The sequence below is a fragment of the Vicugna pacos genome, chromosome 27, assembly GCF_048564905.1.
Source record: "Vicugna pacos chromosome 27, VicPac4, whole genome shotgun sequence".
NCBI classification, from domain to species: Eukaryota; Metazoa; Chordata; class Mammalia; order Artiodactyla; family Camelidae; genus Vicugna; species Vicugna pacos.
In genome coordinates this window covers 27,122,625-27,149,652 of record NC_133013.1, presented here as the reverse complement: position 1 = coordinate 27,149,652, position 27,028 = coordinate 27,122,625, and the positions used below count along the sequence as shown (strand labels likewise).

General features: G+C 54.2%; 1 protein-coding gene across 3 annotated transcripts; it reads right to left on the bottom strand.

Annotated features, from left to right (window-relative positions):
- Positions 1-815: 815 nt before the first annotated feature.
- On the bottom strand, positions 816-24,828 carry PKM (pyruvate kinase M1/2). 3 transcript variants are annotated; one of them, XM_072951101.1, is made up of 12 exons: positions 22,103-22,205; positions 16,403-16,519; positions 14,090-14,271; positions 13,446-13,537; positions 10,516-10,647; positions 9,899-10,085; positions 9,065-9,335; positions 7,636-7,786; positions 7,251-7,403; positions 4,748-4,914; positions 2,231-2,412; positions 816-1,559 (listed from the first exon to the last, which is right to left on the bottom strand). In XM_072951101.1, the coding sequence occupies exons 1-12, from the start codon at positions 22,150-22,152 to the stop codon at positions 1,453-1,455; spliced, it is 1,791 nt and encodes a 596-aa protein (XP_072807202.1). In that variant the 5' UTR covers positions 22,153-22,205; the 3' UTR covers positions 816-1,452. The 3 variants fall into 3 exon arrangements, with proteins under 3 accessions (XP_072807202.1, XP_072807201.1, XP_006213809.1); XM_072951100.1 differs by lacking the exon at positions 4,748-4,914 and adding an exon at positions 4,177-4,343 and having other exon boundaries at positions 22,103-22,201; XM_006213747.4 differs by lacking the exons at positions 4,748-4,914; positions 16,403-16,519; positions 22,103-22,205 and adding exons at positions 4,177-4,343; positions 24,668-24,828.
- Positions 24,829-27,028: the final 2,200 nt, after the last annotated feature.

Below are 27,028 nucleotides of genomic sequence, written 5' to 3'. Positions count from 1 at the left end.
ACCAGAGAAGTGATATGAGTAGGGAACACCACAGGGGATTTTGAACAGGAGAGCTGGATATCAGACAGCTCGGGAGCTGGAATGACTTCATGTGCTTTTCCCAGAGTTCCGGACTTCAGTGTCTCCCTAGGTAAAAAGTTTCTGGAGATGTCTGGAAAGGGACTGAAGGTGGCCAGAAATCAAGAGTGGGGATGGATGCACAGGCAGGTCGGATGAATTTGGCTTGTGGGCCCCTCCCCTATCATCCCCACCGGGGTTTGGTCCTTGGGAGTGGTCAGGAGGGTGAAGGTGCCAACCAGCCAGGTTCAGTTCCATTCCCAGTCTTCTCACTTCCTTGGCCCTGCTTTATCATGGAGGGTACTGCAAAACAGGAGGGGCCCAAAGCGAGCCCAAGGTTCCCCCAAATATTCTGGAAACTGGGAGTAGAACCTACTCTCACCCATCGAGATCGGCAGCCTTTACTGCAAGACTTGGGGGGAGGGGCAGGGCAAGGGCCTGCACTCCTGGTTTACCCACCAAAGCGGAAGGGAGAGGCCCTTGCTGCTGCCCGCTCCTATCTTTGGTCCAAGTAAACTGTTTTAAGTTTCCCCAGCCGCAAAAGTCTTTAAACCTTGGGGCACTGACAGGGGTAACCTATATCCTCAAGATAGTCAGTGGCTGCTTCCCCAGCACCTCTGCACCTGGGATGGCACACGTGGCCAGAGTTACTGCACAGGAGTACTCACCAGGAGCCACCAGGCTCTTGCCATTCTCATGCCACTCAGAGGGCAGGGTTCAACCCCCCCATCCCCCCATCAGAAAAGACAGGAAACAGGTGCTTCAGCTGCTGTTTATTGACATACAGGTAGGCTCTATAGCAACAGGCCTGGAGGCGGCTGCAGAAGTGGGGGAGAAGGAAGAGGGGGATGGAGTGTCTGTCTGCAGCCACAGCCGATGGAGTGAAGGAACAGACGTGCACAATGAACACGGTGGGAGTGAGAGAGGCTGAGTGGGTTGGAGAAGCAAGTAAGGGCCAGGGCTGGAGCCAGAGTCTGCAGAAACTGGAACCACTGCCCCCTGCCCTAACTCTCTGCTGACTCTCTCCTGATCCCAGGCCAGGGCTGGGAGTTCTCTGGGTACCCGTTTTCTACAAGAACCAAATCGAGTACACAAAGGAAAAGAAGCAGAACTGCTGCCCTGTGTGTGAAGCTCTGGGGCCTCCAGTCCTGCCTGCAGCCCTCCTTCGTCCCTTGCTCGGACAGGGCCACGTGATGATGGGTGGCCCAGCTCTGAACTACCGCACTGAAACAGGGTCTTCCAAACAGCCATGTTTCACAGAGCATTGTCTTCCCTGGCACCCCAGCCCACCAGTGCCACGTTACAGCCCCAGTGAGCACTACAAGCGTTGCTGGCCTAATGGATGGGTTGGGGAAGGCGGGCGGGTCAGGGGCTGGAGGAGGGGCTCCGGGCCCATCACGGCACAGGAACGACACGCATGGTGTTGGTGAAGCCAGAACCAGGGCGCCACCCGGTCAGCACAATGACCACATCTCCCTTCTTGAAGAAGCCTCGGGCCTTGCCTGGAGAAAAGAGACGCTGATGAGTAAAAATCAAGCTAGGATGGTATGCCCCTGAGACTGCCCGGTCAGAGGCAGCAAGCCGGGCTGGCGGGCCATTACCTCCTTCCACCACAAGGTGGCGCCAGGCCCACAGGGAAAGGGAATGAGGGAGGCCCTGCTATTTCCTTATCACTCAGATGGCAGAGCTGGCAGGCACTTTTGGACATCATTCATTTTACACTCTAGAGGGCGGAGAGCCCTGCCCAAGGTCAGGGCTGGCTGCTTCCTCTCATCCCATGACATCCTATGCTTACACTGGAGCACAGGCCACTGGAGTACATAACTGCACGTGTGCTGCCCCAGCAAGGGGGCTCTGGCTAATTTTATTAAAAAGCTCAATAATAAGCAGTTGTCAAAGAGTGAACAATCCTGACTTTCCAGGATCCTTTGCTCTGGACCCCAGACTGGAAGAGTGTGAGGCGAAAACCGGGGCGGCTCAGCCCCACAACTCAAAGGCTCCCCTTCCCTAGGGGCCCAGGACTCCAAGGAACGGGATGGAGACTCAGAGAATATCCCCAGTGAGGACAGCTCAGAAGGCCTGCGCGTCCCCCTTCCTACAGGGTCTCAGCGAGACTGGTGCTCAAGCCCCTTTCTCACCCCTCCACCCCTAGCCCTTGCTCCCAGCCACGCACCAACATTCATGGCCAAGTTCACCCGGAGGTCCACGTCCTCAGCCCAGGCCTCCTGCACTGGGTCCTTACACACCACAGGGAAGATGCCGCGGTACAGGTGGGCCTGGCGAGCTGTCTGGGGGTTCCGGGTCACAGCAATGATGGGGGCGCGGGGGCGGTATCTGGACACCTGGTGAGCAGACCTGAGATGGGATCGGGACAGATAGATGAGATTAAACTGTATCCCAGGAAGCCCCTCAGGGCCTCAGCAACAGCTCACACCCAATCCCATTCACTGTGCCAGCCTGAGGCTCTGGCCATTTCAACATCTGCTCCCAAGGCTGGGGTGTATCTCCCACAGCACGTAACTTCTTCACAGCTATGCTACGCATTTGCCCTACACCCCTCCCCACAGGCCAGGGCCCCAGGACCATGCTGACCCAGCATGGCCCATGGCTGGCAGAACCCCTCCTTCCCTGAGCTGTTCCATTCTGGCACAGGGAAGCAGCCCTGTCCAACATCACCACACCCGGTAACAGCTGCATGCCGAGCAGCATGTGAACAGCACCTGACGTGGATCTGCCAGGAACAGCAGAGCCCACCAGTTCCTCGGGAGCTACAACACAAGCCTTCCTCTCTGCTGTGCCCTCTCCCAGCCCCACACGACCCCCTAGTCCCTGAAACAGTCCCAGCAGCTGGGCTGCAGTGCCCTGGAGTCAAACCTGAGGATCTAAGAAAGGCTCAGAAACACAGATGCTCCCCTGGAGGCAAGACTGGGAGACGGGAGTGTCGGGGAACAGGCTCTGCCTGTGCAGAGGGTAGGGGACCCCTTTAAAGCCCCACGTCGGGCGCTTCCTTCAGCACTGACACTGCACTCGTAGCTGCAGATGTCGGAGTTGGAAGGGCCTGCAGCACGAGCTGGGCCCCAGAAGGCAAATCTGTAAGGACACTCAACAGGTGTCAGGAGGAAATTAAGCCATGTCACCGCAAAGAACGCCCTGCTTAAGGCCTGGCTTCCATACAAGGCTTTCCAGAGGGGAGCGAGTGCTGAAGTCAGGACCTGCTGAGAGTGAAATCCCAGAAGACTGGAGCTAAAAATAGCCAAGTAGCAAAGGCTGGACCTTTTCACAAAGGTCATCTCTGATGGAGTGTTTGGCCCGAGCCCTCTGCAGAAGGAATCTGTGCACATCTTGTGTCCTGGTCCTGCAGGCAGCCCCGCCTGCTGCTCCTCGGTGCCGGGGGGCTGCCTGTCTGCCCCAGTCCACCCTCCTCCTCCAGAAAAGCCTAGCTGCCCGGCGGAGAGCAGCACCCCCCCAGCCCAGGGAGGGAAGGACGGCAACACGGAGCCCCGGATGTGGAAGGGACCCCGAGTCTGAGGCAAGCAGAGGCCTCAGCCGGGCTGCCCAGCCCCAGGGTGCCAGCAAGACACCACGGTGACCTTCCCTGGGCTGCACCCACTTGTCTCAGGGATGCAAAGACAGATGGGACAGGTGCAGCAAGCAAGCAGCATGTCAGCAAACAGCACTAATTTTCCAAACTTAACTTTCTAAAGAGCACATGGTAACTAGAATAAGCAAAACTGGTTATCCGTTACTTTTTGAGCAGACCAGCTTTTAAATAGCAAATAAGCGTCTGTCATCAGTCTAGCTATAGATACGCGATTAAGCCTCTAGTTCATCGTGAGGGTATAAACTTGCTTTGCATCCGGCCAGTCCGATAGGCCCGTGAGAGCTGCCTGGAGCGCTGTCCTTTGGGCCCCAGGCAAGGCTCGGCTCGCTCTCAGAGCCTGGCCGGGAGGGAGCTGGGGGACCGGGGGAGCGCCTTCCCTGCAGGGTCCGGGGGGCAGGCTGAGGGGTCTTACCTTGGCTTGGCGCCACGTGAGCACCATTCAGTGCACTGCTCCCAGGACCCCCAAGGAAAGGTGCCACCAAGCAGGGCGCTCTCAGGGAGCCGCTGCCGCCTCCTACCTGCCAGACTTGGTGAGGACGATTATGGCCCCACTGCGGCACTTGAAGGAGGCCTCCACGGCGCCCGCGGCGGCGGCTTCGGTGGGGTCGCTGGTAATGGGCGCCAGGCGGCGGAGCTCCTCAAACAATTGCAAGTGGTAGATGGCGGCCTCTGCCTCACGGGCAATCTGGGGGCAACACCCGTCCAGAGGGACAAGAGGGGGACAGAGCTTCGTCAGGGCCGGGCCACACGGGAGAGGGAGGGGAGGTGGCGCGCAGGCAGCTGGTGAAGGACGGGTCCCCGGGCGCAGCGGCCAAGAGGAGCCCGACTGCCAGACGTGCCAAGCTGAGCAAGGTCAAGGCTCGCAGGGACCGACCCTTCACCAGGTGCCTGTCACCCGCCGTGCCTGTGACCTGGCTGTGCCTGCCGAGCTGAAGGACCCTCTGGTCCTGTCCTGCACTGACCTCCCTGGCGGGCTTCCTGCGCTCGAGAGAAGAGCGCAGACCCAGGTGCGGGGCCGGCCCGGCTGTCCTGCAGAGCGGCGGGAGCAAGACGCCGGCAGCCTGCGGGCCACCTGCCCTCGGGCCCTACCTGCCAGACTCCGTCAGAACTATCAAAGCTGCCGCTAAACACTTATAAGAAGCCTCCACGCTGCCCATGGCCATGGCTTCCATGAGGTCTGTGGAGTGACTCGAGGCTCGCACAAGTTCTTCAAACAGCTTGCGGTGGAACATGGCTGCCTCAGCCTCACGAGCTATCTGTAAGGTTTAGGGGGGAGGGGAGGCGAGGAAGAGGGAAGGAGGGGGGGAACGAGAGACGACAACATGGAAAGACAGAATGGGGAATTAATCAGAGAGGAAGGAACTGAGGTTAATTGGCTAAGTCCGTCCTTGAGGCAGATGCAGAGAGGCAGGTGATGAAGCCCCGCTCAGGGGCACGGGGAGGATTTCAGGCACTGTCTGCTGCTTCCCTTCCCAGAGGGAAAGTCGGTTCTTCCATTCTGGAAGGGTCTTTTGATTTAGGAAGGTTTTTGTGGGTGGGGGTGGAGGGAGATAATTTGGTGCAGGATGGACACGTGCCCAGGCTGGGCCCGCGGCTCCCTGGCCAGACTTGACCACGCTGCCTCATGACACAGCTCACAGGAAGGAACAGCCCCCCCCCACATGGCTGTCTGCTTCCCGTCCTGCCGGCTTCCACGCACACGTGGCGCCTGCTTGGCTTCGGGCACAGGGATGCTGCTAGCCAGCACGGAGCAGCGCTGGAAAGCTGGGGTCGGACAAAGACAAGGCCACATGGCTTCACCATGTTCTAAGCAGGAGGGGGGACTGACGAACTTGGGAGGGGCACGCTGAACAGCCATGTGAAGAGACGGTGCCTGCAGATGCACAGAGGTAAGTGTAACAAGACATTTGATTAAAATCTAATGATTAAAACACCCACGGGGAAGCCAGTGAGTTATTTACAGACCACCTGCCCAGGTAACACCAGAAGGAGAAAGAAGATTCAAGCTTTAGAGGTTACAGTGCAATCACCAGCATCTCAGAGAACGACGTGGGGGGGAGTCAGTCATGCCGCCTCATTAATTTGTCAGGACAAGCAGATGTACGGGAGGACTCAACGAGTTAAAGGTTTTCTTTCTGCAGGAAGGGAACGCACACAGCCCAAAGGACAGGGGACATAAGCAGGAAAGGGGCCATACCTGGGACTGCCTGCCTAGTTCAGGACACCAGCTGCACCAGGCAGGCGCAGGAGAAAGCAGTGGACAGCTAAGAGGGGAAGCTGTTGGCCAGTGTTAGCTGTGCCACTGACCCAGACCCAGAACGTATCTCCTGAGCAGTGCCAGGCACACCCAGCCTCGCAGTCCTCCCTGAGGTGACTGTCTGTTCAAAGGAGAGACTGGGGCATGGGAAGAACAGACATGGAACTCGGAGCCCAGAGCCTAGTTCTTGGTCTCCGACCCCAGGACAGGCCGCAAACGGACACGTGTCCCTGTCTCCTGCTAGACACAGCGCTGTGCTGCAGGAGACACCACCGGCTTCGGAACCAGCAGATTTGGGTTCACACTCAAGCCCTGTCGTCACGCAGCCCCCACCTATGAAACAGGGTGACCTGTGTCACTGAGGTTATGAAGATGGAAATTATCTACACCAGGCCCCTCAGGCACTTGGCAACAGCGGTGACCCTTCACGCTAAGGCTACAACGGAGCGTCTCTCACCTCGCTCACTTCACAGACAAGGCCCTGAGAGGCAAAAGGACGTGCCCCAAGCACGTCAAAGCCCTGCAGTCTGTGTGGCTTCTTGGCTCAGTACATCAGGTCATGGTCGCTCTTGCTTCTCAGAGGCCACGGGACCACACAGCAAAGCAAGGCAACTACAGAGAGGGGGGTGTGGAGACCCGCCACGTGATGATGGCAGCCACTCTAGAGGGGGCTGGTTCAAGGTCCAGGTGCTCTCGCCTCAGGGCCAGCCGGGATCAGCCAGGACCTGCCGTTACGTGTGGGGCTGTCACCCATCACTTAAACCCCACTTTTGAGTCTGGGGTGAGCACAGCAGCTCAGCAAAGCGGGCCCGGCTGCAGGCGCCATGCAAGGCCAGCTCGCAGGCAACTCAGCGGGGCAGCAGCCTCCAGAGTGGGCCCCGGGGCCCCCGTGGGGTGGGGGCGCCTGCCTGGGGCTGGTGGGGAACCAAAATGGAAGCCAGACAAAGGACGGATGGGAGCAGGAGAGCTCGGCTTTTTCCAAGGCCCTCAGGCCCTCCACGCCGTCCAGAGGAAGAGGGGGAGGCAGCCCAGGACCTGAGCCGAGGGAAGGGTCCCCAGCCCCGCAGACAGCAGTGACCCGTGCGGGGTCTGATGCAGGAGGCTGTCTTCAGAACAGAAGGCACAAGGATGGGGTGTGGGCAGGATGAGAACAGGAAAAGAAAGACTCGTCCCTGCCCCCAGTGCACACCTCCTCACTCTGCCTGCGCCTTGGAGGGCAAGAAAGACTGAGGGCACAGGAGCCTAAGAGGTGCTGCTCTTTAGCTGAGCCCGCCTCGCCTCCGCCCAGCCCCAGCCCCAGCCCGAGCCGGGGAGGTGGGCCGCCCGAGAGCTCACCAGGTGCTGCATGCGAACAGCCTCCAGTGGGTAGTCCCCTTTGGCCGTCTCTCCAGACAGCATGATGCAGTCGGCTCCATCCAAGACGGCATTGGCCACGTCACTGCCCTCAGCCCGGGTGGGGCGAGGCTTCTTGATCATGCTCTCCAGCATCTGGGGGGAACACAACACTCGTGAGACATGGCCGGGGCTGTCTTCAGAGACAAATGACTGCAAGCTGACCCCCAGACAGCGGGTGTAAACACAAAGAGTGAGGCTTCGTGCAGGAGAGTGGGGGTGAAGGGGACTTGCGCGTCTGTCTGTGACACGGGGCGGGGTCTGTGGGAAGAAACGGAGCCTCCAAAGTTCCCCGCGCAGGGATGCGAACTTGGGGAGCGGCACATGCCTGCGTGGCACAGATGACAGGCTTCCCGGCTCGGTTGCATCGCCCAATCATCATCTTCTGAGCAAGGAAGACCTTCTCTGCAGGAATCTCAATGCCCAGATCACCTCGAGCCACCATGATCCCATCACTGGCTTCCAGGATCTCGTCAAACCTGACGGGGAAGGTGGGAAGAGAGACAAGTTATATGGAACAGGGGCCACAAGTATGCTGACACAAGGTCTTCCTGGGACCCTCTGACTCCGGTCTCCCTGCACCAGCCAGCTGCCCATGACATCACCATGGGTGCGCAGAGCTGGTGGGGGCCCAGCTACCTCAGCTCCCAAAGCAGGGCGCAGCTCCGCGGGCTGGGCGCCCTGGTACCTGGGTGGGCGCCTCACTGTAGGGAAAGTGAAAGGGTGAAAGTCTTATGGGCTTATCTCTTCTCCATCTGCATCTTATAAGACCCCCCACAACATTAAAAAAATTGAGGTACAGTTGACTTACAACATTGTATTAGTTTCTGATACACAACACAGTGACTCAGTTACATATGTAAAAGCCACTGAACACAGCTCCCTGCGCTGCATGTTATAAATCCCCTGTCAAGGCACCCGTCTCTCCACCATCTCCAGTCTAGTCGGCACTCCCAGGCACTCTGAGGCCTGCCAACTGCTCCTGACGCCAAGATCCATGGCCTCTTCCAGCCAAGGACACCTGAGGGCTGCTCCTTCAGGGGGCCATCACCAAATTGGTGCAGGAAAAGGATGTGGCTTTGCCTGGCCTGGAGCCAAGGTCAGCAAGTACCCAAGGCTTATCAGGATGGCAGAGGGGGGACCCTGAACTTCCTGGTACAAAGGACACCCACACAAAGTTAAAGACGGCAAGGCCACAGCACCGGGCAGGGCTGCTCCTCCCACCCTCCGCCAGCTCATGCTAACCCCCACAAGTGGGCCTGGCATGCTTCCAGCAGGGGCCAGAGAGGGCAGATGTCACCAAGCTCTGCACTCGTGATGAGCTCACAGCTCCGCTTGGGGAGCACCGGGGAGGTGGTGGGGCTGAGCTGGGACACTGTATGTGGAGGGGAACACATGCTTTCCCCCAGAAGCTGGTATCACGCCAGAGCTGGCCCGATCACCAAGCCGGCCACTTTCAATTGAAGACAGGAGGTCATGTCAGGAGCAGAGCGTGATGGCGCCTGAGCCTGGGGGCAGTCCCGGAGCCTACGGAACCATGTCTAGGTGCCAGCGTCCCTGCCGCCTGGGAAGCTGCCCCTCCCTTAAACACCAACACCTTACACTCCCCCCTCAGGACACTCTGCTTCAGTGGGTCTGACATAAGCTCGAGTCTGCACTCCGACGGGCAGGCAGCCAATTTGGGAACCAGGCAGCCACAGGATGCATGCCGCTCTCCAGGGCTGAGGAGGCGGCGGGGGGCAGGCAGGGGTGCTCACCTCCGAACTCCCTCGTGATTCTCGATCTTGCTGATTATCTTGATGTTCTTCCCTTTCTCTCCCAGGACCTTCCTGACATCGTGGACATCAGATGCCTTGCGGATGAAAGACGCGAACACCATGTCCACGTCCTGCTCCACCCCAAACTTCAGATCCTGGATGTCCTTCTCCGACACGGCAGGCAGGTCCACCGCAGCCCCGGGGAGGTTCACACCCTTCTTGCTGCCCAAGAAGCCGCCATTCTCCACCTCCGTCACCAGGAAGTCAGCACCTGCGTGAAACGGAGCAGGTGAGGGAGCAGAGCCCTGGGGCCAGGTCCCCAGGAGGAAGCAGGCTCTCCCAGCACAGCCACCTGGGAAACAGCGCACTGTGGGTGCTGGAGGCACATCGCCAGGGTTCAAACCTCAACTCCACTGTGTAACCATGGGCAACTCAATTAACCTCTGTGCCTCAGTTTCCTCAACTGTTAAATAGGGGTAATACCTACTTACAAGGTTGCTTCAAAACTTAAACAACTTTTGTGAAACGCCTGACGCTTTAATGTCAGCCATCACCCCCAGCACACCGGGGCCCTACGCACACCACGCGGGGGGCAGGGCGGAGGAGAAAGCCTTAGGCGGTGAGGACAGGCAGAAATCTTCTCATCTGCTCCCCAGGAGCACAGCTAAGCGGGCCGCAGTCAGTTTCTGGGGTAAGGAGTCTATCATGGGAGGGATTCCTCAGGAGACACAGACTCAGTCTCGCTGCCGGCCAAACAAGCTTCCTCTCTTCTGCCAAAGAAACTCAGAGACGGGCGCTGGCTTCACGCCCAGAGACCCTGGCTCCCGCACTCACCTTTCTGCTTCACCAGCAGAGAGATGAGCCCGTCGTCCACGTAGACCTTGCTGCCCACTTCCACCACCTTGCAAATGTTCTTGTAGTCCAGCCACAGCACGTTCTCATCGCACTTCTCCATGTAGGCGTTATCCAGGGTGATCTTGAGCGTGGCTCCCTTCTTCAGCTCCACCTCGGCGGTGCCGCTCTGCAGATAAGAGTAAAGTGCAAGTCCAAAGGGAGCGGGCCCTCCTGGCAGGAGAGACGGCTCAGGCGCCAGTGGGAAGGAACAATAAAGCTGTTTCCTTTGGCAAGAAATGTTCAGATTGTTTAACTTAGGATATTTCAAGGTAATACCCCAAGAAAAACCTACAATGTCTTATATACTATTTAATGATTGGGGAAAAGAGACAAAGAAATTGCTTCCCAAAGTTAGAGACACTTGGAAGTAGGTTGAGTAAAAAAGAGGTTCCTTTCTGGTATTATTTCATAGTGAAGTAGATCGGCATTTTTACAGCGATGGATGAAACTCTCATGTACAGCCCTGAACTCTGAGGAGTGGCTCCCGGGCGGGGCAGACTGCCGAGGATGCCCCGGGACCCGGCACCTCCCCTCCCGCGTCTCCCCAGGATACTCACGCCCTTGATGAGCCCAGTTCGGATCTCAGGTCCTTTAGTGTCCAGGGCCACAGCCACTGGCCGGTAGAGAATGGGGTCAGAGGCAAAGCTCTCAGTGGCCGCACGCACGTTCTTGATGGTCTCCTGGTGGTACTGGGGGAGGGAGGGAAGGTGGTAAGGACCCCGCACTGGAGCTGGGCCCCCGCCCAGGAAGAGCTGTGATGCTCCAGGCCAATGCCTTACCGTCCAGTCTCAGCGCCACCCGGCCACTGAGCACCTCTGCCTGCTGGTGTCACCTCCTCGCCCCTGTCCACTCCTACCCCGGCTCTCACCCGCTCCAGGAACTGCAGGATACTTCCACCAAAACCCACCAAAGGTATGGATGTAAACACGTCTCAGCCTAAACGAAGCTCGTCTCTCCTCCCCAGCGAGGATTCATCAAATACTCTCAGCAAACCAAGCAGACAGTCGGGGTAGAAGACCCAGGACTTGTGTCTGGATGATGCGGATCGGCCATCAGTGTCAGACTTTGATAGATTTGGTACTTCTGAGTTTTTCTCTTATTGATTACGACTGCAATTCAGACTCAGTTATCTACTGAAGCTGAACAGTGGTCCAAGCCAGACAGCTCATTGCCAAGGTCGTGCAGGCCCGGTTCTGACAGCGGCCTGCTTGAGGCTGATTAGAGACGGAAGTGGAGCCGGGGAAGGCGGGAATCCCACTTCCTCTGAACTGAACCTCACTATTTCTCACTTGCAACAAAACCTGGCTTCCATAGCCTCTTTCTCTTTCCCATTTGTCATTACTGTTTGACTAAAAAGGGACTCAGGACCAAGATGTCAAAAGTTCTTAAACAGTGTTATCGACGACAATGCTGACAAGAGACTCCCAACCCAGCACTTCGTGGGCTTTGTCTTTTGACCACCATTGTCCAGGAGAGTGGCACCTGCCAGGAGGAGGCTGGAGGGGAGTGGTAATGAATCCACTCAGTCAATGCTGTCCTTGCACAAGGTTCTAAATTTAGGTTGCTTAAAATCAGTTATTTCCGGCCAGCCTGGCCTGATGGGACCACGCGTTCGGTAAGAACACATCTCGCCCACACAAACTGCCAGAAGAGGGGGCGAGAGACGCTGCAACAAAGCTGTCCAAGGATCAGATGCCGACAGTGGACATCCAGCTGTCAGAGTGCGGGAGGGAAAGCCATTCTGATGTCCTGCTTAGAAGGGTATTTAAAGTTGTCAGGAGCTAGGAGAGCATGCCTCAGCCTCTCGTCAAACTCAGACCTGTTTACATTATATAATTAATATTAGAACAGTTTCAGGTCAGGTTCCAAAACCCTGATCCCAGGGACAGCATGGTTTCATCTTGGTTAAAAACCTCAAAATAGACCCACGCGAGGGACATGGTGGGTTTTTTCGGTTTTTGTCTTTCCAAGTCCTGATTCTAACCTGGGAATAGAGTTACAGCACAGAGCATCTCAAAGAGCCTCTTGCAGTTTTAAAACCAAAATCCCTGAGCCAGCCCTGCTCCAGCAGGCACGGCACACACGCTCACCCTTGCCATTCGGAGCTGTGCGGTGTTGTTTTACTGGGGGGAAGAGGCTATACGGCCTAGTTAAAGGTCAACTTCTCAAAATCTATTTCTGCTCCTTCCCCTGCACACAGGAGACCCTGGCACAAGCCAGCAGCGGAGATCAGTCGTGAGCCGACCGTCAGTGACGTCTTCAGAGCTCTCTTTGGGATCACAGTCGCAGTCAGTGATGCCTACTGGCTTCTGCCGAGAGTGCCCTGCCTTCGGAAAATTACAGAACGCCTTCAGAGGTGCCTTAACCTGCCCGAGGTGCCTGCTGAGCACAGGCCCCTGTGACCTTTGGAGGCCAGACACCTGCCAGCCCACAGGCTGTTTATGGAACATGGGTTAGGGAACCCTATGATGAAGATTCTCATGTTTCCAGAGAGAAGGAATTCACCTCCTGGACTGTACTTCCCGAGGTTTTATTTTTAGTTTAAAGCTAACACCGACTACCAAATGCCAAAGGGCAACCCCTCACCACTTGACCTGACAGGGTAGCATTTTCTTTATCCTAAACAGGAACGAGAGAGATCAAGAGCAGGGAGTCTGCTTCAGCCATGACTCCTGTATCAAAGCCAGTGTGAAATCCCATGGCCTACGGCTGGCCCTGAAGGTCTTTTGAAAAGGCACTGTCCTCAGGGAGCCCCCGTGCTCCTCGAAATGAGTTTGTTCAGAAGCACAAATGGAATCCTTCCCACCAGCTGCCACCTGACCCCTGGGCGAGGTCCCACAGGTCAAGTCAGCTCATAAACAGCCCCAGCACTAAAAACCTTCCCACCAGGCTCCTGGGGCAGCGGGCTGGCTTTATCTTAGTGGGCCAGAACTCCTGGGAAGGGACGGGCTGGGAACACAGTGCTGATGAAGCGGGGTGTTACCTGTCAGTGTTAGTGCATCAGACTCGGTCCTTCACTTGCAGTAGTGGAAACCCTTCCTCCTGGACCTGCCCAGTTTAGCCTCGGTCTAAACAAGGCCAGACTCAACCTGCAGGTTGACCTACTGGTTCATCACTGCAAAAGGAGCCGTTACAGAAACGCTGGGGCAGGAGCGTCAGTCAAGCCCTGTGGCCAGGATACCGAACGGCCGAGAGGGGGGTTTCTGGGAGGACCTCTGCACACCTGCCTTAAGAGGGCCAGTGGAGCACAGGTGTGGGGAAGAGCCATGGCCAACGACAAAGCAGGTCTTCTCTGCTTAAGGAGACTTGGCCAGCGGAGATGGCAGGAGACAGGGAAGGAGAGTTGGGATGGGCAGGTGAAGACAACTTCCCCTGGGCTATAAACCCCACTCCTTCTTACCTGGTCCACTGAGGCCGAACGAACACAGCATCCCACCCTGTTTCCCACCGGCCACCCTCTTGGCCAAACCGTCCAGCTGAGGCTCACCTCGTGAGTCCCATGAGAGAAGTTTAGACGAGCCACGTTCATTCCAGACTTAATCATCTCCTTCAACGTCTCCACCGATCGGGAAGCTGGGCCTAGTAAAAAAAAAAAAAATTTTTTAAGTCATAAAATTCATTCATTCATTCATTTAATGGAGGTCCTGGGGATTGAACCCAGGACCTTGTGCTGGCCAGGCATGCACTCTACCAGTGAGCTATACCCTGCCCCCGCCATTGTGCTCGCCCATCTTCTTGATTTAGAAGGACACTTCTCCCTTCAGATTAGAGGCTCCATCTAACCAGGAGAGCCTCAGGAAGATGTGACCAGCCCTCTCTGCTCTCCCTGAAGTCCAGCCAGGTGTCCAGCTACAGAACCCTGGCTGTGCAAAGCATGTCAAAAAGATCTCTCCTAGGGCTCTGAGACGCTCCTACAGAGATCTACCAAGGAAGACACGCTCTGCATTTTGCCTTTAGCAGAAGGCATAACATACTAATTCTTTACTGTAAATTGCTGTGACCTCAGTTCCCTAAGAATCTCTGTAGCATCTCACTCAGCACCCGGTTTGCTACATTTATTTAGTCTTTTCAGGAGAGAAAAGATCACTGTCGCAGGAAGCCTGTATTTGGGGGGAGGGGCACCCCACTCACCGATGGTACAGATGATGCCAGTGTTCCGGGCCGTGATGGGCGGCGAGTCAATGTCCAGGCGGCACATGTGCTCCAGGAACGTGTCAGCCATGGCCGCGTGCAGCTGCTGGGTCTGGATGAAGGCGGTCCCGGCATCACTGTGGTGCTTCGACATGGCTTCTGAGGTCTTGGGTCCAGGGGAACTGAAGAAAGGGTGATCAGTCTGAGAGGTCTGGGGTGGTTAATACACAGCTTGGCACAGGGAGCTGCTTCCTGCTCACACATTAGCTCAACAAGCATGCTTTGCGCCCAAGCCATGGGGAGCCCTGCCACACTCCGGCTATGCAGGTGAGCCTCAAGTCGGGCAACAGGCCCCCATCACTGTGAGCAAGCGGAACAGACCTTAAACAACAATTTAAAACCTCGTAGCCAATGCATGTGCTTCCCAGACATCCAGGGTAAGCAGACCTCCTTTACACTGGGCTGACATCTACCTCGACAGCTTTCTGGCTAATCCTCTCAACATCATCTTACACGCACTGAAGGAGCCTCCTCAAAAGGAGTTGCAACCAATCTTCCAGTGCTATAAACAACTCACCCCACTTTAGCACTCTGGCCAGTCTAGATCTTTGTATGAAAAGCTGTCTCAAAGCTACAAACATCTACTGTGGGGTGCCCCCCCCACCGCTGCCTACCAATCCCCACCCAAACCCAAAGTGACTGTCCTGGGCCTGGGGACAACCACCATCAAGCCAGTCCTCCCAGCTCTGCAGCTCTAAGTTTTCCTTAAGCCACAGGACCACACAAGGTGACTCATCAACTCACCCTGGGCCAGAGAGGAGGTGCCAGTCCACTGACAGGCAATAAAAACCAGTCCCTGGACAGAACTCTTGAGTGCAAAACCTCTTGTCCCAGGAACCTGTACCTAAAACCACATCTGGTGCTTTGGGGCAGAAGGGCTTTAGGAAGTGCAAAACAATTTGCATCAAAACAAGGATAACCACCATGGCACTAGTCTGGTTCTAAACTTAATACAATTACATTAACAGGACAGTTGCAACACGAGGAGATTAAGGCTGCTTGTCAAATCCTTCCCCCAGCTGATCTTCTGATGCACCCTCCCGATCTCCTTTCTAAGTCTGACAAGTACACCAACCCCAGTGACAAAGACCATCTGTTCCAGGTAATTAATCAGCCCAGGTCGCAGTCCTGACAACTGCCCCGACCTTTGCTTTGCTTTTCTTCATTACTGACCTACAACTAAACTCACTCAGGCGGTTAGTTAGCTGATTAGAGACAGAGACTTGAGAAGCTTCTGGGCAGAACTTGAAGAACCATCAAGTAAGGGAGCCAGAAGCCTGAGAAGCCTCGTCAGAAGACTGACCCTGTCCTCAAGGCTCAGCCCAAGAGCTATTCCTTCTGAAATCCTTGTGCCCAAGCGCTTCACCCAGGCTCAGGGACAAGCTCCTCTTTCACCCTGTCCTACCTCCTCCTAAGTCTCAGGGCTCCAAATCAAGGCACCCAAACATACAACCCTTACTCTTTCTCCTCCTCCACCAACTTTGTGGCTCTCCGGGTGGCTTGAGCAGAGCATGCATCTAAACCCATCTCTGCCGCCTTCTCAGAGCCTGGGAAGCCCAAGCAGCTTTGTGACCAGTCGTGAGTGGCTCTCCCGTAAGCTACTGAAAAACGATGGACACGAGTCCCCAACTACAGAATCTGAAACTTTAAAAATGAGAAAACAAGATACTGGCCGACTCTTCCACGTGGTCTACGGGCTAGTCCTCTCTGTGTGAACTTCCGAACTCCCTAAAACGCACCAGGTACCAAAACGAAAGCATCGACACAGCCTCCCCTCCGCAACACGCTTGTGCTCGCACCCCCAGCTCCCAGCACTTGGAGATGCTCCAGAGCTCGCTGAGTGACCTCGCAGAGCATCTTCGTGCCTCTTGGTCAAAAGCCAGAGTTACACCTCTGCCCCCGCCACAGCCCCCCACGTCTGAGGAACCTCTGAAATACGGACGGACAGCCTTTACCCGCACTCATGGCTGAGGCAGGGCTTACCTAGCTCCAGAGGACCTGGGCTTAGGTGGACCTGGCTGTCAAGGGGACATTACTGGAGAGACGGTACCAGGTGGCACCCCAAGCCAACGAACACACAGGCCTCGCTGTGGCCTCCGAGGGGAGGGGGCTATCCATCCCAGCACCATATCGCCATCTCCGTGAGTGGCTTAAAGTAGCTAGCCTGACTCTTAAAAATCATCATCTCTAAATCTGAGGCATCAGGGTCTCCTTGCAAAGACCTGGCTGGGGCCACTGATTATTGGGTCATACCTTGTGTTCTCTGGACTTGGGTTTCCGGTGACATAATGCTCTTTTTTTGGTGCAGGGTGGCTCCGTGGCCCCACGTGCAAAGACTGCTCGGAACTGAGAAAGGTTGGCCCTGCAGAGCTGTACAAGGATTGAGGTAAAAGCCGAGTGCAACTAAAGCTCTTTTGGGTAGTGGAGAAATTACCTTAGTGACCAGGCATCCAGGTAGTAGCTGCTCCCAGGGACCCAGCTATGTTACAAAGTGAAACACAGAAGATTCCCAAGAAAGTACCAAGAAACTGGTAACAGAAAATTCGCAGGTAAAACTGACTTCTTACTGGCTCCTCTGTGATGCTTTATCCCCTCCCCTAATACCCCAAAGACTGCCTCCCTCTAAAGTCTCCTTAAGCCTTGGTTTACTAACATTTCACTATTCGGTACAAGAGCCTCATCCCCTGCCTTTTTAGGGGGGGTGAAGGGTGGGGAAAGGGACACTAATGAAACACACATAAATGACCCGGAAGGACATCTACCAAAATATTATCAGCAAGGTATCTGGGTGGTAGGATTACAGCAAATAGCAATTTTTTTTCTTTACTAAAAAATTTACTGATATGAAATACTTTCATAATATGAAAAATTACAAATGTGCCTCTTCCATAAATGATGTAGTTACAAGCATCCTGGTAAAAGTGTTGGATTAAAACAAATGATACCCCCAGCTCCATTATTCAGCCGCTACTCTGTGCACTTCAGGAACGCTGTTTAAACGTGGTGGGGGGCGGGGGTGATGCATCTCAGACCCCAGATCACAAATGCACTGCAGGATAGTTTCACTGACTTAAGGAGGTCAACTTTGAGGAGGGGTAATAACTCAGTGGTAGAGTGCATGCTTAGCATGCATGAGGTCCTGGGTTCAGTACTTCCATTAAAAAAAAATGAAAAACCCAAAACAACGTTAATATGGTCCATAGGACAATTCTTTGACAAAAACCAGCTAGTTACATGTGCAAATCCAGCAAAACCTTTTTCCTGCTTAGTCTGTCTGTAGCCGTCACAGCAAAATTTTGTGGCAAGGATGTTCTGGTACGGAAGGGCTGTCTCAAGGACAGGAGATGCCATCAGCAGATACAATTTACAATGATCAAATACTAACCCTATTTTAAAACCTCAAATTAAACCTGAGGTCTACAAGCCCTGCTCTTTTGCTACCCAGGCTACTAAATACAAAAATAACATGAAATTTTGTTCAGCACTAAGTGGATTTACACACCAGCGATCATAAAAAAGCTGGCTTGTCAGCCAGTTTGTCCAGACTCAGACAGGATCTCAGCATGTCCTTAAAACCCTCTTCCAGACCAGAGACCTCATGTCTCTGGCCCAGGTCACCAACTGGCCTCTCTCCTCTCAGGCTCTGCCCTGGAGCCTCCATGGTGGGGGAGGGTCAGGATTCTCCTGCCTGTCTCCAAGGTCCTCCACGAGCGTCTTCTGAGCACAAGCAGCCCGCCCACCCTCTGGACTACCCCCTCCCAGCCCCAGGACAGCAGCCTCAGCCCTGGCTTCTCAGGACGGGGCTCTGGGAAGAGCTCCCTGGCTCAGGCTGGCTGTCTGGATGGTGCCCGCCAGCACACGGCTCAGCTGGTGCCAGTCTGACTCACTACTGCATCCTCCTCCGGGAAGGCACAGACATGCAGAGCCAACCTCCAGCCCGCAGCGGAAGCCGGGTATATCCACTGATGGCGGCAAATGCCGTGCCAGGGAGCCTTATCCTTGAGCCCGCGCCCCTGCTGCAGGATCTTCCTCAGAGCCATGTCTCCTCTGTGAGAAAGGGGACACCGTCAGAGGCCTGGGTGCCCGGCCGGCAGGATGGCGCAGGTCCTGGCTCAGCTCAGCTCCAGGTGACCCTAACTCCTGCCTTTCGTTTCTCATCTCAGGTGGCTCCTGGTTCTCTGAATCTCCAGTTTCATTTATGTCAGACACAATTCTCTGGTCACTCTTCATAAACCAGGGGGTGAAAGTCACATAAGAAGAAATGCCCAGCACATCAGACTGCTGGCAGACTGTGCTGGGACAGATTCACGCTTCACTCCACCCATTCCGTCTTTCACAAAAGGCCCAAATCACTCTGCTCTAGTAAATCAGCCTGGCCTATGAGCCCGCATCTGCATAAGCCAATCTTCAACCAGCCAGGGCTCTCTGCACCAGTTTTGCTCTGATGCCAGTCTCACCACACATACTAACCCAACAAGGATGCCACCTGGTGCCCATGATTGTGTTTCTCGCTCTGACATCAATTTGCCACCTATGCCTCTGAATCTCCCAGCCAGTATCCATTTCAAAGTGCGCATCGTAATATGCGGGATGAAGCATTCGGGCCAGCCTGCTCTCTAGGAGCTCTGTTCTTAGATGATAGAGGGTGAGGTAACTAGGTTTACTTATTTTGGGAGGAGGTACTGGGGATTGAACCCAGGGCCTCCTGCATGCTAAGCATGCGCTTTACCACTTGAGCTACATCCCCCTCCCCAGGGATGGGAGTACTGAAGTTCATTCTACGCAGAGCCAGCCCGGTCACAGAAAGCAAAGGCTGGTGTTACCGGGTTACCCGAAACACAGTGAGCCCACTTGCAGGTTCAGGTAAAATCCCCGTGCTCTTTTATTCCAGGCTAGAACTAAGTGATTTATATTTTACAAGCAGGAGCTCAAAATCTTATTTTAAATTTAAGTGTGGAACAGGGCACAAAAGCTGCTCCTAAGTGGGCCTGCCCTCCAAGGGACCACTCAACTCCAGGGCAGGAGTCCCAGGTCCAGGAGACCTCGACGTCCTCAGGTGCTCGAGGATTTCCGGGCTTGATCACAGATGCTCAGAGCAGAGAACTGGTTTCAGTCTGAAGGAGGAAATTTAGGTGAAGCTTCTACTGCGTTGTGCTCCTTACCAGGCTTAAAAAAATGAGGCAGAGCTTCAGGGCGTATATACTCTCTGGAAGCAGCAATGGCCCTGGGACTATGACTCAGGTCCCTTCCAAGCCGGGTCCAATACCTGGACGGGTGACGGCCTCAGTAAAGGGAGGCACTGGCTCAGCACTTAAAGGAGGAGCTGCCCTGCATCACCATTGCGGGGTGGGGGTGGACGGGAGGGCGAGGCGCGGGGGACGGAAGGAGGAAGGGCAGTGCCAGCTCTCCTAGAGCACTGACCTACTTAGTAGGCCTGCTTTTCCTACCGTGACCATCATAGGTTTGCTTCTATTTTGTTTCGAACTAAAGAAAAGAAAGAAATATTAACATCTGCAATTCCACCACCCAGAACTGACCATTAACATTTAGCCAGATTTCCTTCAGACTTGAAAAAAAGTTACTAGTTTATACAGTTTTTTCCTCCACCTCCAGGTCCCTCCCACCCTCACCCCACCATGGACTTTGACACCCAACCATTGTCATGCGTTTTGCACCCTCCTAGCTCATTTAAGTGTGTCTGTGTCTACACTGATCCTCACTCTGACACTGTTGTTTTCTAAAACGCCCTCAGGGGTAGACTGTAAGGCGTCATCACACAACTTGCTTTCCCCAGCACATTTAAAATCTATCCAGTGGGTACACAGACCTAGTTCATTCATACGAACCGCTCTACTAGGCCGCTGCACGATTATACCATCTACTTATGCATTCTCTTACTAGTTGATCATTTCCCCACTAAACCAATTTCCCCCTTAGGAATCAATACTGTGATGACGCTCCTAGCACACGTCTCCTTGTGCAGGTGCGAGCTCCTATATATCCAGAAATGGAATTCCTGAGCCAAAGGGTACATTTATTTTCTATTTTACTAAATATTGCTGAATTGCTCTCCAAAGGGGTTATATCCATTTACAACCAACCAGTAGAGTGAATTCTTGCCTCGTCCGTTGCCAACACTTGATATATCAGACTTTTTAAATGTTTGCCCATCTGATGGCTGACGTGTTAATCTGCTCTCTAATGTAATAACAAAAGAAGGAGATGGGGTATTAGGATAGTTTAGTTTATCAAGTCTTTACTTCCTTGCCCCTTAACTAGATCAAAATCCAGGGCTCCTCCAAAATCCAGGTGATTTTGTCTCATGTACCATGACTGACTCAGCACTCATCACCCGAGATAAGGAGACACCAGTCATCTAAAGTTAAATAAATATTATCTGTAGGTTGATTGAATTATTTGGAAGGGCTAGGACTCCCTTGGGAGACTTTTTTTTTTTTTTTACTGTATCAGTAAAACTTCACTGCCCTAACACAGCTTGGCATCTCCCCCACCAAAGCCCTTATCTGACTTCTAAACACAGCTTGCTGGTGTCAGGAAAGAGAGGCTTACAGCTCCCCAGGAGTTCTGCATATGGAGAGAAGTGGGGGAGGTGAGTCGCAGAGGCCACCAGAAGTACCGCAGCCTGGCTCCCCTCCTACGTGCAGACCAGCACAAACCAATGCAGGAAAAACGGCCGCGGGGGCGGGGCTGCACCACTTGGTGGCCCTGCCAACCTCCCCTCCTAAGCTGAGCGGTCACACCAAGCAGCTGTGCACCGCCGTTCCCCACACACCCTGGCTTACCTGCCCCTAAACAGCTTCCTTAACAAAGCCCCAGGTAATCAGCTTATTCATTCATCTCGTCTAAGGCGGCTGGCTCGTTTAAAAAGGAAAAAAAGCAAGTTCCCAGAAAGTACACTCATATTAAGAACAGTCCTCACTTAGCTCTGTTCCTATCTGTTCTAGAATTGATGCTTAAAGCGATGATTCAAGGTCCTATAAGACCTTTTACAAAATAAACCACTTTTATGTTTCGCAAGATCCTCAATGAGGTTGCAAGAAAACTCTGCTCACCGGGACGACTTCCTCTTGCGGTGTTACCAGTTAACTGGATTTGACTGGGCATTTTGAATGATTCAGAAATAAAGATAATGTCAAATGAGTCATTTTCCCCTAACTTCACGTCAGTCTTGGCTCTCAGCCAAAATAACACACCCTGTCTTCCCTTCATAAAAGCTGAGAAAAAATAAATGGAAACCTCTGTAGTGCAAGTCTGTAATGCAGGAGATGTATTTTTTCTACCTTCCTGCTCTCAACCATTTCCTCATTTCTTCTATTGCCTCGACATTAAGAAACGAGCAGTTTTAAGACATAAAATGGCTTTTCCTGTGACCCCACCTTAATGTCACAATACTCAAGTCAGAAAAGCACCTCCCAGAAAGCGCTAGGTCTGTTGGAGTCACAACCACCAAATTTGCCAAATCACTGGGGGTGCAATTCCTCAAGACCCAGTAATGCTATTGGTTAAACTGAGAATTCAACACTAAAATTATTCACTTCTAATTCAGGGCTTAAAATGAGAGCAGCTGTCCTAGACAGAAGACTAAGGTCCATATATTTTGGCTCAAGTCTAGTAACTCAGAAGCGAGTTCAAGGACATTCTTTAAGTCATCATTATTCATGTCCATTACAACTCTAATTCCCAAAAGGACTGCCATGCCCACTGCAGAAGGCTCAGGAATACAGTTGTGCAGACTGTGTTACCTGGGCATGGGACTCTGCCCTGCTGCACATAAGCTCTTAGGGCAATATAGAGAGCCTGGGACCACGACTGTCTTCACTACGTTGAGACACTTTTAACTGTGGGAAATGCATGCTTCATTATTTGACTCACTGACAGAGGAGAGGGGACTTTTAAAGCCTGCAAAGACCACAAGGCAGTTTGCCCACTCACCCAATGAAGAGAGATCTCTTAAAAGCGGATAAATTCAAAGGTTGAGTCATCTTCCCCACAGCCTCCCCCTACAACCCACACAGACCTGACAGGTTACATACTCTTCCCCTCAGAAAAGCCCCACTGCATTCCCAACCGCATCCTCAGGCAACCTGAGGGTGAATTATTTGCTAACAATGCTGCAGAGTCCTGACCTAGGCCCTCCTCTGTATCCCAGGGAGTGGCCACACCCTCAGTCTGGCCAGGAATGCCCTTTGCTTCTAACCCTAACCTCACGTTTATCAGCTGGCTGAGCAAATCCTACAGGCCTACCTGGAACCCGAGGGAATGGAATGTGAACATTTCAGTCTTGTCGTTGCAAGTTTGTTTCTACTCTTGTAGCCAAATAACAAAGGCTGAAAATCACCCCCTTCTTTTTCCTTCCTTTGTCTAGAGGTCCCATTTTCAGGAGACCAAAGAGCTCCTGTTCCAAGTGGAGAGTTGCAAATTAACATTATTAGTTACTTTGCAAACACCTTCCCAGGGTCCCTGAGGGGACCGGTTTCCAGATGTCTGGTATTTACAGAGCCCGACTCCGGAAGACCAACTATGAATACGTATTATGGGGATGGCAGAGAGGAGCCCTCATGCTCAATTATGGATTAAGTAATTGTGCTCAGTGACCAAAAGATTATCTTTGGAGGCATCGCACCAGAGATTAGACGCTGCACTGAGTACTCAACATATATCCATGTGGTGTGTATATAGCGACCAATCCTTCCCACCATCAACAGGAAAATGTTACAATTTACACATGGGACACTGACGTCTTGAGGCTCATTCTCTCCATTAATCACGAATAATGAATATAATGAATCCCCTCCATTATTCGTATCAGTATGTTAGTGAGTTAAACCTGATTCTAAAAGCCTGTTTCCAATTTCCCAATGCCTCCGTCCATCATGCCTGGACCTCAACTATCAGGCTCATCCTTATAAGGATCGATGTCCCGGGTTTGAAGAACACAGGTAAGAAGCCAAGGATGCCTTTCCATTACTGGGTCTTTAAATAAGCTTCAGACTGCTTCTTCAAAACCAGTGTGATGCCACTTAGTGAGGCCTCCAGGTGCCCTCCCCTGACCTCAACCCCCAGCAGGAAGTGTGGACTTTCCTCACAGCACTCACCAGTGATGCGTTTTATGTTCGTTCCCCAATTAGATCATGAGTTCCACGGGCTATGCCCGTTCTAATCATCCTGGTTCCCACATCCCCCCCCAAAACAGTTTAAGCATACGAGTTTTTATTGAGTGAATGTGGTACACGGCACCAAGCTCCTGACATATTTCTACTCTCCCCAGAACCTGCTCCCACCCCACCCTGTGGCTTCTGCGTTCTGCAGTCGGGCCCATCTGTTAAGCAACGTGCATCGGAGGCGGGGAGCCAGGTGAGTGCCTCGAACGTGAGGCCTCTGAGCAGCACGCAGAGGCTTGCAGGGCCGGAGTTGATGCTTGGCCATAACGGCCCGCGAGGTCAGTGGTCCATGATACGGCGGGGCGGGGCGGGGCGGGGCGGGGCGGGGCGGGCCCTGGGCGCTACGTGCAGCCACACGGCGGCGGGATGGAGCTCAGTGAACCCGCTCGGAGCGAGCGCAGCGCTGCGGCCGCCCCATCGAATTTAGGGCGGCACAAAACGGACGCGCCACAGGGCAGGCACCCCTTCTTCCCTCGCAGCGAGGAAGGCCAAGGGTTACGTAACCCTCCAGCTGGGCCCCGGGCCGCCGCTGCATCGCGCGACCGCCCATCCGCAGACCACTGCGCGTCGGGCAGTGACCCGGGACGCGGGCCCGGGGCTGCGGGAGAGCCCGAGATTGGGGGACGTGATGGAGAAGGGGCAGGACTGAGATGGGCGGCCGAGGGGCGGGGGCGGGAGACAGGCGGACGTGACCAGAACACAGGGGGAGGGGCGAGGACGCGGCGGCGCGAAGGAGGGAGCCAAGACGGATGCGGAGAAGCGGACGTGACGGGGGGGGGGCAGGGCATGAATGGGGGGGACAGGGCATGAATGGGGTGGGCATGAGGAGACGGCAAGGACAGAGGGAGACCTGAATGGAGGAGGGAAGCGGGCGCGGAGCTAGAGGAGTTTCAAGGAGCGGTTACAAGAAAAGCATCAGAATGAGGGAGGAAGGTTGAAGACGAGGGAGCGAGAGGAACAGTATTACCGGGGAAGGGGAGGCGGCAAACACAGGAGCAGAGTGGGGAGGAGAGAAGACGAGGGAAGAAAGCAAATACCAGATTAGGAGAAAATAAAGGGAGGGCGGCGAGGATGGGACCAGATGGGGGTGAGGGAAGTCAGGAATTGGGGCAGAAAATGGGCTGGCTGACCCATCTGCCTTTGGAAGCAGGAGCCGGGGGCTTTGAAGGGCAGGCCCGAGGCCCGAGCAGCCTTTCTCTTCTCTTCCGACCCCAACCGGATGGGTCCAAGATGCCCAGGACTCTGCTCCGCCCCGGTACGGATGCCCTGCGTGCAGGCAGGCCAGGATTACGCACCGGCCGGGCGGACGGAGCCCAGGTGGGGACCCCCAGCTCACCTCCGACGTGGTCTGGCTAGGATGCGCTGCTGCTGCTGCTGCTGCTGCTGCAGAGACGTCCGGAGGATCACTACGCGCCGCCCGAGTGCGGGATCCGTGGCCTCAGCTTCAAGGTTATACCGGCTGCGGGCGCCGCGATCCCTCCGCCGGCCCGCCCCCTGCCCAATCCCAGCCCCCGCTCGAGGCCCCGCCCCTCCGCGGCCTCGCCGGGCGCAGCCACCTTCTGCAGAAGCGCGGCGGGGCGGGCCGGGCGCTCAAGTTGCCCTTCCGAGGAGGACTACATTCCGTGGCGGAAGGACACTCTAGCAGCATCGCGTAAAGCCGCAGCGAGCGGCCAATGGGGAAGCGGCGAGGCAGCGGGGCCGCCCCGGAGCCCCGGGGCCCTCCCTCCCAGACCCCCCCCGGCGCCCCGGACACCTGTTGCCGCCAAGTTGGAATGCTGGACCAGGGCTCCTCTCTTGACCCTCGGCCCAGGGCACCCCAGCTGGGCTGCCAGGGCCTCCCCAGATGGCGCCCAGATTTATGGGTCCCCGGGCAGCACCCACCCCGGAGACGGAGCCGAACCGGAGGGTGGGGAGGGGCTGAGGCTCGGGGGATGGATGGCTGGAGCTGCGGGGCCGCCTTCGGAGGGGCTCCGACATTGGAATGGGGGGAGGGAGAACTGGGGAGGGCGGAGTGTGCTCGGAGCGGGAGCACGAGGCCCTTTTGTTCTCAGCTCTGGAACTAGGAAGAACAAGTCAGGGCCACGTGAATACTTTAGCAGGGACTGGAGTCCTGCGCAGCGAGCGCCTGAGAGTAGAAAGTGAATAGAAGATATTAATATTAGTGCGGAACTGACCATCAGGAAATACCAAGTCAACGCTAGCTAGTAATCTCTGCAGGAGTCAGCACTTATGTTTTCAGCCTTGTGGATTTAATCCAGTCTTGTTGGAGAGCTTTTCTTACATTTTTCTACAAGGTATTTTCTAATTTCCCAGTAATTAGCCAACAATAAGCGATGACAGCAGTTATCAATGAAACGGCTGTTAACTCTTGCCTTTCTTCAGCAAAGTTATGAGAGCAGATACAATGTTGCCCCTTAAAAATCGTGAAGACTATTAGGTTCTTTCCTTTTCCTGGAAAATGAGACCAATGGGTGGTACCTGCTAGCAGCTGAATCACAGGCCATTATGCTTTCCTGTTAGCTCAGATAAGCTGGAAGGAGAAAGTGACAGCCAGAAGTGAATTTGAGTTAAAAAATCTTTAAATTCATTCTGTAAGCTTTTTCTGGTCTCCTTAGTTGCAGATAGGAAGTAAATGCTTGGTTTTTGAAGTGGTGAGAGCACATGAAGTTGCTGAGAGGGGAAAAAAAGTCATGCCCCATTAGGGAGAATCAGATTCCTTCTTATCCAGAGAGAGGAATGGCATAAATGGCCCTCTCTGGCTCGAGCTACAGATGAACTAAGTACAGTAGTGGACAGCACTGGAGTGGCAGCGAGCTGGCCAGTGCAGGACTATGTTGCATTTTGAAGATCTAAATCTGGATATGTTCCCAAGATTGAAAAGCACATGTGCTAAACTGGAGAGTGGATGACAAACTACTGCCTTTTAGTTACAGGTACTGATCATCCAGCAGTTACAAAACTGCTGTCCATGAACCTCTGGCAGAGACTAATCCAGCATAGCTTTGCTCACATTAGATGCATAATGAACATTTGTCACACTGAGTTTAAGGTGGTTGTCACTGCTTTGCTGAGCAGCACAGTATATACAGAAGAAAGCCTAGGTTCCCATCACATTTAGTTTTACGTCCACTCACTAGCCCTATAACCATACCCTATCACTTAATGTGTGAGTCCAGTTCCTTAAAAGTAAACTGAAGACAACTCTTGCTTCCTAAGGTGGGGGTTTGATCAAATGTCTGTGCATGAGCACAGCACAGTGCCCAAAAGGCATCCTCTTTCTTTGACAACTAACTAGTTCTGAGATTTGTCCTTGTGACCAGTGCCAGAACATCTCTCTCAATTCAGGTAACTAGGTTTGCCCTTCTCTGAGCCATCCTCCTCAATCCTCAGTGCTTTGACCCAGCAACAAGTAACCGAGGACTACAGGGAACTGGGGAAGCTGGGGGTGGACACAGATTCCCCTAGAGGTGAGGCTCCTCGTCACCTTTCCCCTGTGCTCAGGGACTTGGCAGGACAGGAGAGAGAATGGCCAGGTTCACTGGACTGAAATGTGAGCGAGGGTGGAGGTTGTGGTTACCTGTCTGGATTCTGTACCACAGCATGTGCAGTCTAATGATTTAACTTTTTTTTTTTTTTGAGTAAAGGTAGATTTATTCAGAGATACATACTCCATAGACAAGAGTGCAGGCTGCTTCAG